The 17,373-nt window shown below is 46.2% G+C and overlaps 1 protein-coding gene across 1 annotated transcript; it reads right to left on the bottom strand.

The window, feature by feature from the left end:
* Nucleotides 1–783: 783 nt before the first annotated feature.
* Nucleotides 784–1,143, bottom strand: LOC106804523. The gene has a single exon (XM_014805806.1). The coding sequence runs from the start codon at nucleotides 1,141–1,143 to the stop codon at nucleotides 784–786; it is 360 nt and encodes a 119-aa protein (XP_014661292.1).
* Nucleotides 1,144–17,373: the final 16,230 nt, after the last annotated feature.

Consider the following 17,373-nt stretch of genomic DNA (forward strand, 5'->3'; position numbering starts at 1 on the left):
GCCATAGTTTCCTAGTGTAGAGGGCGTACTCTCGTGCACGTGCAGTACCTTGGCGTCATGAAGATATCTAGGTCCCTCAGTTTAAGATGTGTTCTACTAAAGTACTTTATGAGTTTTTAGGGTCGGAGAAGATGAGCGTTTATGCAAGGAACAAATTGTAAAAATGAAAATGTGCAGCCCCCAAGTTTCGAGCTTGGTGAAGAAGGATTGAAATTTGGGGTGAAAACTCAGGTCAAATATATTGACTGCCAAACGATATGAACTTTATTCATTATCTGATTAAAACAAAAATAGAAGATACATAGCTTATTATGGGAATAAGCGTCGTAGATGCTCGATGTTCCACAAGTTTGGCATGTCTATGTTGTCCTCCCTCATCAGCCGGTAGGAGCCTGGCTGAGTAACTTCCTTGACAATGAATGACTCCTCCCATGGAGCCGCCAGCTTGTGCATGTCTTTCTTCCTCTCCATGTGCCTGAGCACCAGATCTCCGACGCAAAAGCCTCTCATCTGGATGTTCTTGTCGTGATAGTAACACAGGCATTGAGCATACCTTGCGGCCTGGATACACACCGCCACCTGTCCCTCCTCGATGTTGTTAATATCCTCAATGCGCGCCTTCTCAGCTTCGTCTTCTTTGTACATCTCCACTCGTAGCGTACTGAACATGAGATCAGTCGGCAGTACCGCTTCCGACCCATACACCAGGAAGAATGGGGTTTGGCCTGTGGCTCTGCTTGGGTGCATGCGTAGGCCCTAGATTACCGCAGGCAGCTCCCGCAACTATTTGGTCGCGTACTTCTTCAGCTGATCAAAGATCCTGGACTTGATTCCTTGCAACAATGCTCCGTTGGCCCGCTCGACTTGGCCCTTGGCCCTTGGGTGGGCGATGGAAGCATGCCAGACCTTGATGTTCCATTCGTCGCGGAAATCCTGGAACTCCCAACTGGTGAAGTTTGTTCCCAAGTTAGTTATGATCCTGTTGGGGACCCCAAACCTGTGGGTTATCTCTGCTATGAACTTAGCAATTTTAGCAGCAATTAGCATCTTGATTAGCTTCACCTCTATCCACTTGGTGAACTTGTCAATGGCGACCAATATGTGGTCGTATGCTTTAGATGCCTTTTTGAAGGGACCAATCATGTCGAGTCCCCATCACGCGAAGGGCCATGACATTGGGATGGTTTGCAACTCCTGTGCCGGTGCGTGGGTTCGTTTGGTGAAGAATTGACAACCCTTGCACCGGCGAACCAGGTTCTCTGCATCCGCTACTGCCGTGGGCCAATAAAAGCCAGATCAAAAGGCTTTGCCAATGATAGTTCTAGTGCCGGTGTGATTTCCAAAGATGCTCGTGTGGATCTCTTGTAGCAGCTGCCGTCCTTCTTGCTGGGAGATGCACTTCTAGAGGATGAGTGATCGCACGCCCCGATGGTAAAGGTTGTCTCCTATGAGGATGTAGTTCTTGCTTTGCCGAGTGATCCGCTCATGGAGTGTTCGCATTTCTCAGTCCGGGTTGGAATCGGGTTGTGGAAGCGCTCCATCTTTAATGAAGTTCCTGATTTCTGTGATCCAGTCGGGCTCAAGCTCGACAATCATGACATCATTGGGACTGTTGGGAAATAAGTCTCAAGGAAACTAAGACACGACAATGTTAGGAAGCACTCGTGGGAAAATGAGCATCCGTTTACATCGGGGTAGGGCTCCCCTTTTATAGTGTCTCGGAGGACACTTTACATTCCATAATTACCCTTATTCAACCACTACATTCCTAGAATATGCTATACACAAAGGTCTTTTGGAGATTACTTGTACGACTTGGTCTCCTCCAGCGAGTCACGTGTCTCACGCCTCCAATCAGCCCCGTGAATCGCGTTCTCAGACGATTCTACGAATCACGCCTTCATGTTTCCAATGCCTTCATGCTTTTAACCTTGGACCTAAAGCCATTTTAACCTCGAGCTTTGAGACCATCCTAACTTCGCACTGCAGAGGCACCAACCATGCGCCCTGATCCTTATTTCAACAACCCTGCACAAGATAGCAGACAACTCGACGCTCGGGGTTAGCTTCGAGCATTCGAGGGCAAGCTTAGTTATTGTCTGGTGATCGGCGATTGTCTTTTGGCTTTGAGGCAGAGCTCTTAGCAGCGCAACAAGGCTAGAACTACTCTTTCACGCTAGATTTGTTCCCTGAGGTTAGGGACCCTCGCCTGAAGCTACATATTTTATGGGGCTACGTTAAAGATGCTAAACGTAACGACCTCGAGGGTGACTATCTTTTTGGATGGTCCCCAACAACCCCTCATGGGCAAGGCTCGACACCGACGACTGAACCCACGACTTAAGGATCTTCTCCCAAAAAACATCACCCTCGAGCATCGGTTACAAATGAGCCAACGGTTACCTTTTCGATCTTACATGTCGATTTCCTGTTGGATGACTTTTCGTATTCGGCTTGAGGTTTCAGGTGCCGTTTCACGCCTTTTAACGCGCCTATAAAAGGGGTGGCGCGGGTCGCTTTCATTTTTACCCTCACGGCTCAGACCTTTGAACTCCTGCTTTGCTCACTGCTTTCATGCTTTGTGATTCGTGCATTGTATGTTGTTGTCCTTGGCCTCAAAGATCTTGAAGGTAACAATGTTATTTGCATCTCTCTTTTGGTGTGAGTTTTTGCCTTGTTTTTATTTCTCAGATGATGCTTTGCTGCCTTACAACTGGCTCGTATTATGCAAACTGCAAGGTCCATGATAGCAGAGGAGCTTGCTGAGCAATCTAGGCTTCGCAACGCGGCTGAGGAAGACCTGGATATGGGCAAGGCCGTTGAGGATGCTGCAAAGTTAACCTACGGTGACGAGGGTACCGCGGGTAGTGGTGACTCCGAGGCTGGTGCTGACAGTGAGGAGGATCTTTCGGGCGGCTGACCCGTTAGAGCTTATGCCAGGCAAGGAAGTATATGTCCCCACTATGCGGTTCGGGAAGTCCTTAGTTTCCAAGAGCATGATAAAGTTTTACGTCGACAAGGGTTACCTCCCCGAGCGTGTTGCTAGGGCACCTGGTGACAAAATTGTACCGGCTCCTAGGGTAGGCGAGGCCATAGTGTTTAAGGATTTTTTTCAATGCCGGATTGAGATTTCCATGTGACAAGGATTTGCATAAGATTTTGGATCGATACAGGGCAAGGCTTCACCATCTCACTCCAAACGCTTTTGTTGCTCTCTCCAAGTTCTACTGGGTGCAGCGTACGTTCGGTGGTCACATCGACGTTGATGGGTTTGCGAGGTTGTTCAAACTCCACATCCAGCGGAAGAGAGTTACATTTGACAATGAAGAAGGTACCTTTGAGATGAAGTTTGGGTGTTGTACCTTCGTGACTCGGAGAAAAAATGAGAAGCAAAAAATCATGAGGGTTGAGCTTTCTTATGCACAGAAGAATAGATGGGATGATGATTGGCTAAGCTACTGGTTCTATATTAAGGTTGACATGGCCGATGCGTCTGGTATTAGCCGATCTTTCTATGCTTTCTATGCTCCCTTGGGCCCTATGGACATCTCTACTACTCCTGCATTTACGAGGTCCAAGGTTGTCAAGGAGTGCGAGAACGCTTTCTTCGTAGCCTTGAAATCAATCTCCGGGTAGGATTTTGTTGAGGAGTTCTTGGCAGCTAACATCTGGCCCCTTTCCGATGGGTGGAGTCCACTGGATATTGTGCCAAAGGAGGTCCCGTGGAGCACTAGCCCGCTCCCTTACCCTTGTTTCGGAGTGGAGCTGCCTGAGGGTGCCAACCCCGATCTCTTTGTAGAGGATGTTGAGAGACATGCCATAGATATTATTGGTCCATGCACTGAAACTGAGCTTTCATTCGCTCGGAGGATCGTTGGACTTGAGCTCCGGGTTAACCACATTTTTGAGGAACTTGGAGTCGAGGTTGCGCCTCGCCCGAAACCTCGTAAGGTTTCTAAGTGAATGCGAGAGGCCAACGCAACATGCTCGGAGCAGATTGGTGTCGGTGGCGGGGGGAAAAGAGGAAAACCGAGAGCAGAGCTCCTAAGGCCGCGGTAGTGGCCTCAAAGAAGGATGACAGCCAAGCAAGCGTCGTGCTCGAGGCTACGAAAGTGAAGCTAAAGACCTCCAACCTCGAGGCTCAAAAGAAGAAAGAAAAACTTGGGCAAGGCTCTTCGAGTGAGGCTGCAAAATCTTCCACGCCCCCGCCTCCAAAGTTGTCCCGGTTGCGACCAAATCCGAGGTCGAGGCTGCCGGCGCACTTGCCGATATGAAACTGAAGACGTCCGCGAAAAAGTCTCGCGTCGACAACACCGTTGATGATGATGATGATGTTCTTCTAGATGTGGACATATCTTTGGTCCCTTTCTCGATCCCTGAGGCTAGCACCCCTCCAAAGGAAGCTCAAACCAAGGTTGCTGCACCGCCTCTGCACCCCAAGGCCAACCCTCCAAGGGAAGTACCGTAGAGACCACTGCTAAGGAGATTGAGGCGTCTGCTTTGGAGCCGGCAAAGCTAGGTAAACATGTCACTGTACGTTTGCCTAGGCTGAGATTTTTTTATTGCGATGGTGCCTCTTTGAAATTTCTAATGGAGTTGGAAAAAACCATTGGTGCAACTAGGGAGATATACAGGGAACCTCCTCAAATGTTTAGAGTAAAACCTTATGCTGCAGGTTCTCGGTTGCCTCCATCCTTGGAGAGCTATAACAAGGCCTTTGGCACCTATCTTAGAGAGGAGCTACATACATGTGCTGGGGTCAAGTGAGGACGATAATCCCTACAACTTACCATGTTGTGGGGAGCTAAGGATTGGATGCGTGCTATAGATAAAGTGGCCAAGAAGGTTTTTAAGAGGTCGGAGGGGGATGGCAGCGAGGCTAATGGAAAGGAGGCTCTTGCTCGAGGTTATGGGAAGTCCAAGGCTCCTGCTGAGGTTGATGACGAGGACAAAGCTTTTAATCCCGAGAGTATGTGCTCAGTCCTTAGCTCAGTTTTGTTTGTACTTAACCTTTGCTTTGCTATTTCCTAACATGCCTTTCTATTGACAGAGTATGAAAAATCAATTATGCATTTTGAGCCCAGCGACTTAGCTAGGATGTCAGCCATCCTCGGGTATAAGGTACTTTGTTCGACACCCGCTATTTTGTTTCTTATCTTTTTTTGTTATTTTAGTTCTTTCATTTTTGGTGTTTTGATTTTGCAGTTTGTTATTCTTGGCAAGGTCGCTATGAACAAGCTGGCAGTGAAGGAGAAAAACAGGCTTGCCGAGAGCACAAAGATGATGCAACTCGACGCTAGAGTAGCGAGGCTTGAAGAAGAAAATGAGATTTTACATTGTTTAAAGGATGAGCTTTCTGAGTCGAACTCCGATCTTAAAAGAAACAATGTGTTGCTCATGAACACTTGCAGCGAGCTCGTCCAGCAAGTTGAGAAGCTAGAGAACAGCACCAAGGAAAATCATGGTGTTTTGGAGAAACTCTGAAACACCGTAGAAAAGGATGAACAAGCCCTTCATATCTTTGGCAAAAAGCTTCAGGAGTAGAAGACCTTCATTGAGGAGGCGAAGCAAACTATTAAGAGAAGATTTGCTGAGATTTATGAAGGATACAAAGCTTCTCTTGCGGAGTTTGGTGCAAAGCCTCTTGCAATTCCAAGTGGTGAAGATGCGAAGGCAATGTTTGATTGGATGGATGAGGAGTTCAAAGGCTTGCCCGAGGTTATAACTGGCATTAGCGACTTTGCTGCTTCGTTCTGCCTTGATAGCGTGTTCTAGCTTCTTGAAGAGAATAGGTGCTCTTATTTCTTAATGCTTGCAGCTCGCTCCCACAAGTTCCCCTTGGCCTCCGAACATGGCGCAAGGGAGAAGTCAAAAAATGTGAGGGCTACAAAGATGAATTTTAACAAACAGCTTTGGGCTACCTTCGGGCGAGAATACACTGGTTGCTCAGGAGCGGCTTGCGCAGGTCGAAGTTCACATAATTTTGTATTTCTTTGGCTTGTTTTTTTATCACCTGACGTTGTTCTTTATATGTCCGCAGACCAAGGCGGAGGAAGCGAAAGGCGAAGGTGGGAGCGGGAACGATGATGCTAATCAAGGAGGGCAGTGACTATCGAGGCTAGCTAGGAATTTGTGTCTGTGGTTTGGGACATTGTTGATAAATTCGATACATGGTTGGCCGCTTTTGCAGGCCAAATTGTAAATATTTGTTGCTTGGCCGGAACTTACGTGCTCGAGGCTGGTTACCTTTAGCGTGTGGTTGGGGACGTTGTTGATAAATTCGATACATGGTTGGCTGCTTTTGCGGGCCAAATATTAAATATTTGTTGCTTGGCCGGAACTTAAGTGCTTGAGGCTGGTTACCTTTAGCGTTTGTACCCTCGCAGAACTTCACTTGCTTGGCAACAAAACCGTAGCATAAAGGAGTGAGTGTTGTTCTTTCTTTTTGAAAAACGTCACCCCCCTACTCTACGCTCGTAGGTCTTACTCTGGGTTGTTTCCTCGTGGAAAGAGGATGAAAACGATTTTGTTCACCAAAAAATGTCACCCCCCCTTTTTCATTCATTTCTGTGAAAGAGACTGGGCTTAGTTACTGCTGCTGAAGATCTTGTTTTTATGAATAGACTGCAAAAGACAAGAGTAGCAAACTTTATTTTTTCCAGAAAAAAAACATCACCCTCGCCCTTATCATCTTTTGCATGAGCGAAGTTAGGTGAATCTTGATTATCTTCAAGATAAGTCAACGAAAAACTTGTTTTCAAGTTTCCTTGACTTAAAAACACAGCGACAGTTTGGTTGATATCACAACCCTTAGTTGCTTGAACCATAAAATTTTACGAGATTACAAATTTGTGTCGGTTTTACCGACTTCGTGGCTTACACTGATAGAGTCGGAGTGCCCGATCTTTCGGTGAGTGGAGATAAATTCGACTTGGTGGAAGTAGACCCTCACGATCCGACTACGACGAGCGAACCCGAAGCGCCAATGCAATCGCTGAACCAACTCCCGATGGTTACCAACCTCACCGGTGCGAGATCAGCCTGATCACGAAGATCGATTCCTGTCCGCAATCGAAGAACGAACAAGAAAGAGAGGCGAGCAATCTAAATATCACTCGAAGGTGGAGTTCTGAATCACAAGGACAGCGCGTATTTGCGCGTGTTCAAGAGTAGCTAAAGCTAGATGTAAAACAAAACTCAAGTCGTAAACAAAAAGGACTCGGACTAAATAAAGGGGGCGCAGCCCCTGGAGTCCGAAGGGGTCACGGCGCCCAACCCTAGGCGCCCCACCTGGGCTGCCCTGTTGGGCCATCTTCTTATTCCGATGGGCCTTCGTTCCTTAACAGCATGATGAAGTTTAATTCTCTCGCACGGGCTCGAGTGATTGGCCCAACTGGATGAGCAACTGTAGGCGCCTGAGGTGGAGGAGCAACTGGAGGCGCCTGAGGTGCTGCTGGTGTAGATGTACTCGTGGTGTCCTCATCATCCTCCCCTTCTTGAACTGAAGTCGTCCTCGACGGCAACTCCTCATCTTCGCCCACATACGGTTTCAAATCTGCAACATTAAAACTCGTGGAAACACCAAACTCCGCAGGCAGGTCAAGGATATAAGCATTATCATTAATCTTGGTTAGCACTTTAAAAGGACCAGCAGCACGTGGCATCAATTTAGAACGACGTAAGGTAGGAAAACGATCCTTCCTCAAATGCAACCAAACCAGATCACCCGGTGCAAAAGTAACATGTTTTCTCCCTTTACTACCCGCAACCTGATATTTAGCATTAGCAGCAGCAATGTTTTGTTAAGTTTGCTCATGCAAGCTAATCATTTGATCAACATGTGCAGCGGCATCTATGTGTGGGGTGTCCTCGGCATCAAGTGCAAACAAATCAATAGGCGCCCGAGGAATATAACCATAAACAACTTGAAAAGGACACATCTTTGTAGAAGAATGCGTTGCATGATTATAAGCAAACTCAACATGAGGCAAGCAATCTTCCCAACGTTTCAAGTGTTTATCTAAAACAGCCCTAAGCATAGTGGACAAGGTTCGATTAACCACCTCAGTTTGTCCATCAGTCTGAGGGTGACAAGTGGTGCTAAACAGCAATTTAGTTCCCATTTTATTCCATAGTGATCTCCAAAAATGACTGAGAAACTTAGCATCACGATCAGAGACTATTGTATTTGGAATATCATGCAAACGAATAATCTCGCGAAAGAACAATTCAGCAACATTGCTAGCATCATCAGTCTTATGACAAGGTATAAAATGAGCCATTTTGGAGAAACGATCAACAACCACAAAAATACTGTCCCTCCCCTTCTTAGTTCTAGGCAATCCCAAAACAAAGTCCATAGAAATATCAAGCCAAGGGGAAGTAGGAACAGGCAAAGGCATGTACAAACCATGGTTGTTTAATCGTGACTTAGCTTTCTGGCAAGTAGTGCAGCGGGCAACAAGGCGCTCAACATCAGCGTGCATCCGGGGCCAAAAGAAGTGGGCAGCCAGCACTTCATGCATCTTGTAGACGCCAAAGTGCCCCATGAGACCGCCTCCATGCGCTTCCTGTAACAACAAACGACGAACCGAGCTAGCTGGAACACACAGCTTGTGAGCGCGAAACAGGAACCCGTCCTGTATGTGAAATTTGCCCCATGGTTTGCCATGAATACAGTGGGCGAAAGCATCTTTAAAATCAGCATCATCCACATATTGATCCTTCACAGTTTGCAAGCCAAAGATTTTAAAATCTAACTGTGACAGCATGGTATAGCGACGAGACAAAGCATCAGCAATGACATTTTCCTTCCCGCTCTTGTGTTTAATAATGTAAGGGAAAGACTCAATGAATTCTACCCATTTAGCATGACGACGGTTCAGGTTTGTTTGGGTACGAATATGTTTTAAAGCCTCATGATCAGAATGAATTATAAACTCACGATGCCAAAGGTAGTGCTGCCAAGTATGCAAAGTGCGCACTAAAGCATAAAGCTCCTTATCATAAGTAGAATAATTCAAGCTAGCACCACTTAATTTTTCGCTAAAGTAAGCAACCGGTTTTCCTTCTTGTAATAAAACAGCACCTAGCCCAATACCGCTAGCATCGCATTCAAGCTCAAACACTTTAGTAAAATCAGGCAACTGCAAGAGAGGAGCATTGGTTAACTTATCTTTCAAGGTGCTGAACGCAACCTCTTGTGAATCACTCCAAGCAAAGGGAACATCCTTCTTTGTAAGCTCATGTAGAGGCGCTGCAATGGAGCTAAAATCACGAACAAACCGGCGGTAGAAACCTGCAAGGCCAAGAAAGCTTCGAATTTGTGTGACCGTCGTCGGTGTAGGCCACTCCCGAATGGCATCAATCTTGCTGCTATCCACCTCAATGCCCTGTGGAGTAACAACATAGCCAAGAAACGAGACACGTTGTGTGCAAAACATGCATTTTTCGAGGTTAGCAAATAAATGGGCCGCACGCAATGCATCAAAAACAGCACGCAAATGTTCTAAATGCTCTTCCATAGACTTGCTGTAAATGAGGATATCATCAAAATAGACAACTACAAACAATCCGATGAAGGGCCTCAGAACTTCATTCATCAAACGCATAAATGTGCTGGGAGCATTTGTCAAACCAAACGGCATAACCAACCATTCATATAACCCAAATTTCGTTTTAAAAGCCGTTTTCCATTCATCACCTAATTTCATGCGAATCTGATGGTAGCCACTACGCAAATCAATCTTAGTGAAAATAATGGCACCACTAAGCTCATCTAGCATATCATCAAGGCGTGGTATAGGGTATCGGTAGCGAATGGTAATGTTATTAATAGCACGACAGTCTACACACATACGCCATGAGCCATCTTTCTTTGGAACAAGTAACACAGGAACGGAGCAAGGGCTAAGAGACTCACGAATATAACCCTTGTCAAGCAACGCCTGTACCTGGCGCTGGATTTCCTTCGTCTCATCCGGATTTGTACGGTACGGTGCGCGGTTCGGAAGCTGTGCGCCGGGAATGAGGTCGATCTGGTGCTCAATGCCACGAAGTGGTGGAAGTCCCGGTGGCAAATCTTTTGGAAAGACATCAGCGTACTCCTGCAAAATGTTAGCAACCGCAGGGGGAATATCCAAAGATGGTGCATCATCAAGTGAAACGAGCACACTAGAGCATATAAGGACATAGCATGGCAAAGGAGCATCGCGTAACTCATCAAAATCAGCACGTGTGGCAAGCAAAACAGGAGCATTCAACTTGATTTCAGAATTAAGAGATGTCGATGGTTCAAGTTGTTTAGCAGTTTTCACAGCTCTAGCAAGATCATCTTTAAGAATTTGTTCAGGTGTCATTGGATGTATAATTATTTTCTGACCCTTAAACATGAAAGAATAGTGATTTGAACGACCATGATGCAAGCTATCAGTATCATATTGCCAAGGTCGCCCAAGTAACAGAGAGCATGCTTCCATGGGAATAACATCACAATCGACAAAATCAGAATAAGCACCCATGGAGAAAGGAACACGGACTGATCGAGTAATTCTAATTTTCCCACCATCATTAAGCCATTGAATGTGATATGGATGTGGATGCTTACGAGTGGGTAAAGACAACTTTTCAACCAGCGTGGTACTCGCCAAATTGTTGCAGCTGCCGCTGTCGATGATGATGCGAATCGACCGCTCCTGCACAACGCCCTTGGTATGGAAAAGAGTGTGTCGCTGATTCTTCTCGGACGGTGTGACCTGTGTACTAAGAACACGCTGCACAACAAGACTTTCATACCTATCGGCGTCACCCGGGTTGACATGTACCTCCATAGCTGCATGGTCAGTGGCAAGCATCGCATGTCGAGTATCTTCAGAATCACTAGCGGAAGAGTACTCACCATCATCACGAAGAAGCAAAGTGCGCTTGTTCGGACAGTCCCGAATCACATGGCCAAATCCTTTGCAACGATGACACTGAATATCCCGTGTACGGCCTGTGGGAGGGGCGGCGCCAGTGGAAGGGGCAGCGCTTGCAGGTTTGGCCGTTCGCTCGCGCGGTGTAGTGGTGGGCGTGGGTGGCACAGGGAGAGCGGGTGCGGAGTTGGATGTCGAGCTTCTTCCTGCAAAAGAGTTAGAATATGTCTTCGAGCGGCGTCCCTGCACTTCACGTTCAGCTTTGCAAGCATATTCAAATAATGTTGTCATATCTGTGTAGTCCTTATAATCAAGTATATCCTGAATTTCGCGGTTCAAACCACCACGAAAACATGCCATAGCAGCATCGGTTTCCTCCAATAACCCACAACGAATCATGCCTATTTGTAATTCCTGGAAATATTCCTCAACAGATTTGGAACCTTGCTGAAAACGTTGCATTTTATTAAGCAAATCGCGAGCATAATAAGAAGGCACAAATCTGTGGTGCATAGCAGTTTTTAATTGCTCCCAAGTGGTTGGAATGGTATTGGGATGTTTGTGTTTATATTCACGCCACCAAATTAAAGCAAAATCAGTAAATTCACTAATAGCAGCTTTAACTTGAGAATTAGCAAGAATATCATGGCATGAAAATTTCTGTTCAACTTCTAATTCCCAATCAAGATATGCAGCAGGATCATATTTGCCATTAAAAGGTGGGATTTTAAATTTAATCTTGGAAAAGGAATCATTACCACTGGAACGGCGTGGCACGCGGCGGGCACGGCCTCGGCGGTCGCCATCGTCCTGGTCCGAGTCACCACCATAACCCTGCTGCAACTCTGCGACTGTAGTGTGCAATGCATCGAGTCTTGCCACAACTGAGTCGAGTGTGGCCTTAGCGGCCGTCTGTGCAAGGTCGAGCTGATCACACCGCTCGGTCGTCGAGGAGATCGTCGAGTCCAGCCGTTCATGAATCGTCTGAATGTCGGTGACAAGCCCTTCAACTTGCGCCCGTATGCCCTGCAGCTGGTTAGCCCCCGCGTCGACATCATCTGCCATGGTTAGCGCAAAGACAAGAACACAAGCGACGACAAAATAGGGGTGTAACAGCTCACAAGGCGCTCACACTAGTGCTGTTATCAAATTCTTATCCGTTCTTACCACGCACACAGGGGCGAACTGCAACCAACCGGTGGAACTCACGAAAGATTGGAGGAGCGATTGCCTGGAGAAACAAAATATGCTCGTCGTAGAACTATGTGGAGTTCTGGGAAGGCTGCACTCAAATGAAGGATTAGCACAATCAAACAATAATGCAAAGTTGAAAGAGAGTGCCAAACACGTAACAAGAGTTGCTGGTAACAAGGAAAAATCGAAAGAACAGAGGCAAGGTGGAGAGGGCGCACCTCTTTTTGTTTTCTGTTTTTTTTTTCACAGAGGGTGCCCCAAAACTGATAATATGAACACAGAGGATCTCAAATATCAAATTGCGGCACACACTTTTTCCGAAAGTACAGGGGTATTCCGGTAAAAAAAAGACCAAGAAAGAGAGATACGGATGTGAAAGGCTGGTACGGAATGCGTGGGGAAGGGGGGAATTAACACCAGAGAGTCGTGACTCAGGAGGAGTCACGGCGCGCGCAAAGGGAGGTTCCACCGAAACAAATCCGAATCACCTTCCTTCTCCCTGTTGGATTCTTCTTCGTCTTTTTTTTTTGCTTCTTTCCTTTTTTTTTGCACTTTCCTTTTTTTTTTGATTGCTTTCGATCTTTTTTTTTTTGACAGGGGAGGGGCGATCGGAGTAGTGGGATGGCGCGGCGCGGTTGTCGCGGGGGGAGGTGCGGTGGGCGCGGCTGGTAGGGTTGGCGAGCAGCGGAACGGCGGCGGCGGCGAAAACTAGGGTTAGATGAAAAACGAGAAACAAAAGATTAAACACAAGTAACCAGCAACAATTGAACGAGGAGGCACACAAATTCAACAAAGACACTTATTGAAAGAATGTGCGAGGCTAAACGGTTGCTGGGACAAAGGATCTAACCTGAAAAAATTTGTTTTGGTTTTTGCGGACTGTAGGAAGGGAAAAACACTCGGTAAAACTCACCGATCAACCTGGAAAGCTGATACCACTTGATAGAGTCGGAGTGCCCGATCTTTCGGTGAGTGGAGATAAATTCGACTTGGTGGAAGTAGACCCTCACGATCCGACTACGACGAGCAAACCCGAAGCGCCAATGCAATCGCTGAACCAACTCCCGATGGTTACCAACCTCGCCGGTGCGAGATCAGCCTGATCACGAAGATCGATTCCTGTCCGCAATCGAAGAACGAACAAGAAAGAGAGGCGAGCAATCTAAATATCACTCGAAGGTGGAGTTCTGAATCACAAGGACAGCGCGTATTTGCGCGTGTTCAAGAGTAGCTAAAGCTAGATGTAAAACAAAACTCAAGTCGTAAACAAAAAGGACTCGGACTAAATAAAGGGGGCGCAGCCCCTGGAGTCCGAAGGGGTCACGGCGCCCAACCCTAGGCGCCCCACCTGGGCTGCCCTGTTGGGCCATCTTCTTATTCTGATGGGCCTTCGTTCCTTAACAGCATGATGAAGTTTAATTCTCTTGCACGGGCTCGAGTGATTGGCCCAACTGGATGAGCAACTGTAGGCGCCTGAGGTGGAGGAGCAACTGGAGGCGCCTGAGGTGCTGCTGGTGTAGATGTACTCGTGGTGTCCTCATCATACACTACGAGGTTTATTTGTGGCTTAGCATGAGCTTTTGGAAAGTTGGAAGTGAGCTGCCATAAATCGTAGTTGGGACCAAGGCTAGGACCTTAGAAAATAGGTAGCGATGATGCCTTTTTGGAAAAAACGTCACCCTTCCTACCCTGCTGTGAAAGTTTTGGCCGAGGCTAAAGCCTTCGTCCAAAAGGACAAAATGAATTTTTCAGTTGAAAAATGTCACCCCCCCTTTTTGTCCTTTCACGCGGAGGGGGTTTAGACTGAGCATAACTGAGTCTGAGTGTTACCGCAGCCTTTGGTTGCTTATTACCGCCTCTCTATTTTCTGACTTGCAAGTTTGGGCCCAGTCGCCGTGACCCTTGAGTGAAAATATAAGTTTCTGCGCATATAGTGCGCATTCAATGCTAGGCTATGCAGCTTATTGTTGCTTTAACATATCTTGTGCAAAAATGCAAGTTTTTCATCATGCAGAAATGTGAGATTATGCAACTTGTTGTTGCTTCAAGACTTGCATAGAAATGCAAGTTTTTTATCGCGCAGAAATGCGAGGTCAGAAATGCTTGTTTTTGCATTTGAGACAAAGATCATAGGGGGAACTTCATTTCATTGAATAATGGAAATTTTACAAGGATCTACCTCGTTCAAAACCTTGCCTCCAGATTGGAGCCCCCTAGCAAGGAAAAGAGTGCAGTCCAAATGCAAAAATGTAAAATGCAATGAAGTAAATTTGTTACCCTCGATGTTGTTTATACCTTCACAAGCCGAGGGTTGTCTGAACAAAATTTTAAGGGTAGTACTTACGCAAGCTATTGATGTTCCATGAGTGTGGTAGCTCCATGCCAAGCTGGTCCACAAGATGAAAAGACCCTGACCTATTACTTCATGTGACAATGTATGCCCTTCCCAAGCTTCCAGTAGTTTCCCGAGATTCTCCCAATTTTTGTTCCTCTTGATGACAAGGTCACCCACTTTGATTTGCTTGTGTACCACTTTTTTGTTTCTCCACCTACTTGTTTCTTGCTGGTACTTATCAATGTTTTCTGCGGCTTGCAATATCTCAAGCTCTATCATATCTTTTTCAATTTTTATATCATCTGGGTTAAGCTCAGTTTGCAACACTCTCAAACTATTGTTTTTTATTTCCTCTGGTGTCAATGCCTCGGAGCCAAACAACAGTCAAAAGGGTGTGAAACCTGTTGCTCAAGATGCTGTGGTGTTGTGGGACCAGATTGTCCTTGGGAGCTCATCCACCCACTTTCCTTTCTTTTGATCGAAGAGACATTTCTTGATGGCTGAGAAGATCAGGCCATTTGCTCTTTCCACCGCCCCGTTTGATTGGGGATGATACACTGAGGCGAACTTTACCTTTGTATCGATGCTGGCACAAAACTCCTTGAAATTATAGTAGTCAAATTGCTTGCCGTTGTCCACAGTTAGTTCCCTGGGTACTCTGGATCTACAGATGATGTTCTACTAAAAGAATTTTGGACTTGGCTCGAGGTTATGTTCGCCAGCGGCTTAGCCTCGATCCATTTCATACAGTAGTCAACTGCTACTACAGCAAACTTGCAGTTGCCTTGAGCTGTTGGGAGCAGGCCTACTAAGTCCATACCCCATCTTTGTAGAGGCCAAGTTGGTGGGATAAGTTGTATTGGCAACGATAGTGTATTATGTTGGTTTGCCATCTTTTGACAGGCTTTGCAGCTTCGTACGAGGCTTTGTGCGTCATGAATTGCGGTGGGCCAATAGAATCCCTGCCTCAGTGCTTTACTTACCAAGGCTTTGGATCCTATATGCAACCCGCAAAAACCTTTGTGAATTTCAGCTAGTAGCTCTTTCCCGCTTTCTGTGTCTATGCACCGAAGCCAAGGGGGTGATATTCCTGACTTGTATATTTCTCCATCAATTATCGTGTAGCCCCTGGCCTTTTGTTTTAGTCTACTTAGCTCAACCTCATCGTAAGGCTCGAAGTAACCTCTCATGTAAGCCATTAGTTAGGCTCTCTAGTCAAAGCTTTCAATTGCGTTTATTGTCTTCCAGGCTGACTCTTTTGTCGATGGTGTGTGAATGATTTTGTAGAACATGTCGGGGGGCATGGGATGACTTTTTGCTGCTGCTTTCGCAAGTGCGTCTGCCTCATCATTCTCCACCCTCGGAATGTGTTGTACAGTGAAACCTTTGAAATGCTTTTCCATTGCTCTTACTGCTGCAAGATACTTGATTAGCTCCAGCTCTCTAGCCTCGCTATCCTTTTCTATGTGCTCTTTAATTACTTTAGAGTCTGTCTTTATTATGAACACTTGTTGACCTAGGGCCTTCATTTTCCTTAGTCCCATGAGCAGTGCCTCGTATTCTGTGGTGTTGTTTGTAGACCTCACATCATTTGCCAAGCTGAGCCTCGTAGCATATCTCATCTTGACGCCTGATGGCGAAGTTACAATAGTCAAGATTCTAGCCCCTCTGTCACACCAGGCACCGTCACAGTGTATAACCCATGGAGTCTCGACCTCGTCTTGGCTGGCACATGGAGACGTCCAGTCTACAATGAAATCTGCCAAGACTTGTGATTTTATGGCATTTCTTCTCTTGAAGTCCACAACATATTCTAACAACTCTGATGTCCATTTAGTGATCCTCCCCGAAGCTTCTCTATTTGTAAAGAGATCTTGTAGAGGTTGGCTTGTGACTGCCATGATTCTATGGCCCTCAAAATAATGTCGCAGCTTGCGCGCTGCCATAACCACTGCATACGCTATTTTGTCTAGCTCCGAATAGAACAGCCTTGAACCTGATAGTGCTTCCGATGTGAAATAGAACCTGATAGTGCTTCCGATGCGAAATAGACCGGGCTCTGTTTCAACTTGCCATCGATTTCTTTTTCTTGAATCAGGGCAGCGCTGACAGCTGAGTTCAAAGCTAACACATATAGCAAGAGAGGTGATTTTGGCTCTGGTGGGCACAATTTGGTCATGTTTGTCAAGTATTCTTTGAGCTGTTGGAAGGCCTCACTTTGCTATTCTCCCCACTCAAACTTTTTAGAGTTTCTCATGACTTGGAAGAATGGTAAGCTTAGCTCCATGGCTCTTGGAATGAACCTGTTAAGGGAAGCAATTCTTCCCGTCAACCTCTAGACATCCTTCACCGAAGCTGGCTCCCTCATATCAACTAGCGCCTGGATTTTGTCCGGGTTGGCTTGGATGCCCTTCGTTGAGACTAGGCACCCTAGAACCTTGCCTCGCTGAAACCCAAACACACATTTCTCTTAAGTTGGCAAATGTTTCTGCAAGTTCGAGAATGTGATCTTTCCTCTTATCGCTTTTCATGATTGTATGATCAACTTAAGCTAGAATATTTCTACGAAGCTGTTTGGACAGGATGATTGCTATCATTCTTGGGAAGGTTTGCCCTCCATTTTTTAGCCCCTCTGGCATCCTTATGAAGCAAAAGATTCCGAAAGGTGTTACAAATCCCCTTTTTCCCTCATCTTCTTTTTTTATTCTAATTTGATGGTAACCTGAGAATAAATCCAACAATGACAATTCACTATTTGCAACGTCGTCTACCACCTTGTCTACTCTTTCCAATGGGTAGTCATCTTCTAGGCAAACCTTGTTTAGGTTAGTGAAGTCTATGCACATTCTCCACTGCCATTCTTCTTTTTGACTGGTACGGTGTTGGCCAGCCATTCGGGGTAGATAATCGGTCGTATGACATTAGCCTCGA

The sequence above is a fragment of the Setaria italica genome, chromosome IX, assembly GCF_000263155.2.
Source record: "Setaria italica strain Yugu1 chromosome IX, Setaria_italica_v2.0, whole genome shotgun sequence".
Classification (NCBI taxonomy): domain Eukaryota; kingdom Viridiplantae; phylum Streptophyta; class Magnoliopsida; order Poales; family Poaceae; genus Setaria; species Setaria italica.

Excerpts from the sequence above, each read along its gene's own strand:
- LOC106804523 (XM_014805806.1), bottom strand. The coding sequence starts at position 1,143 with ATGATTGGTCCCTTCAAAAAGGCATCTAAAGCATACGACCACATATTG.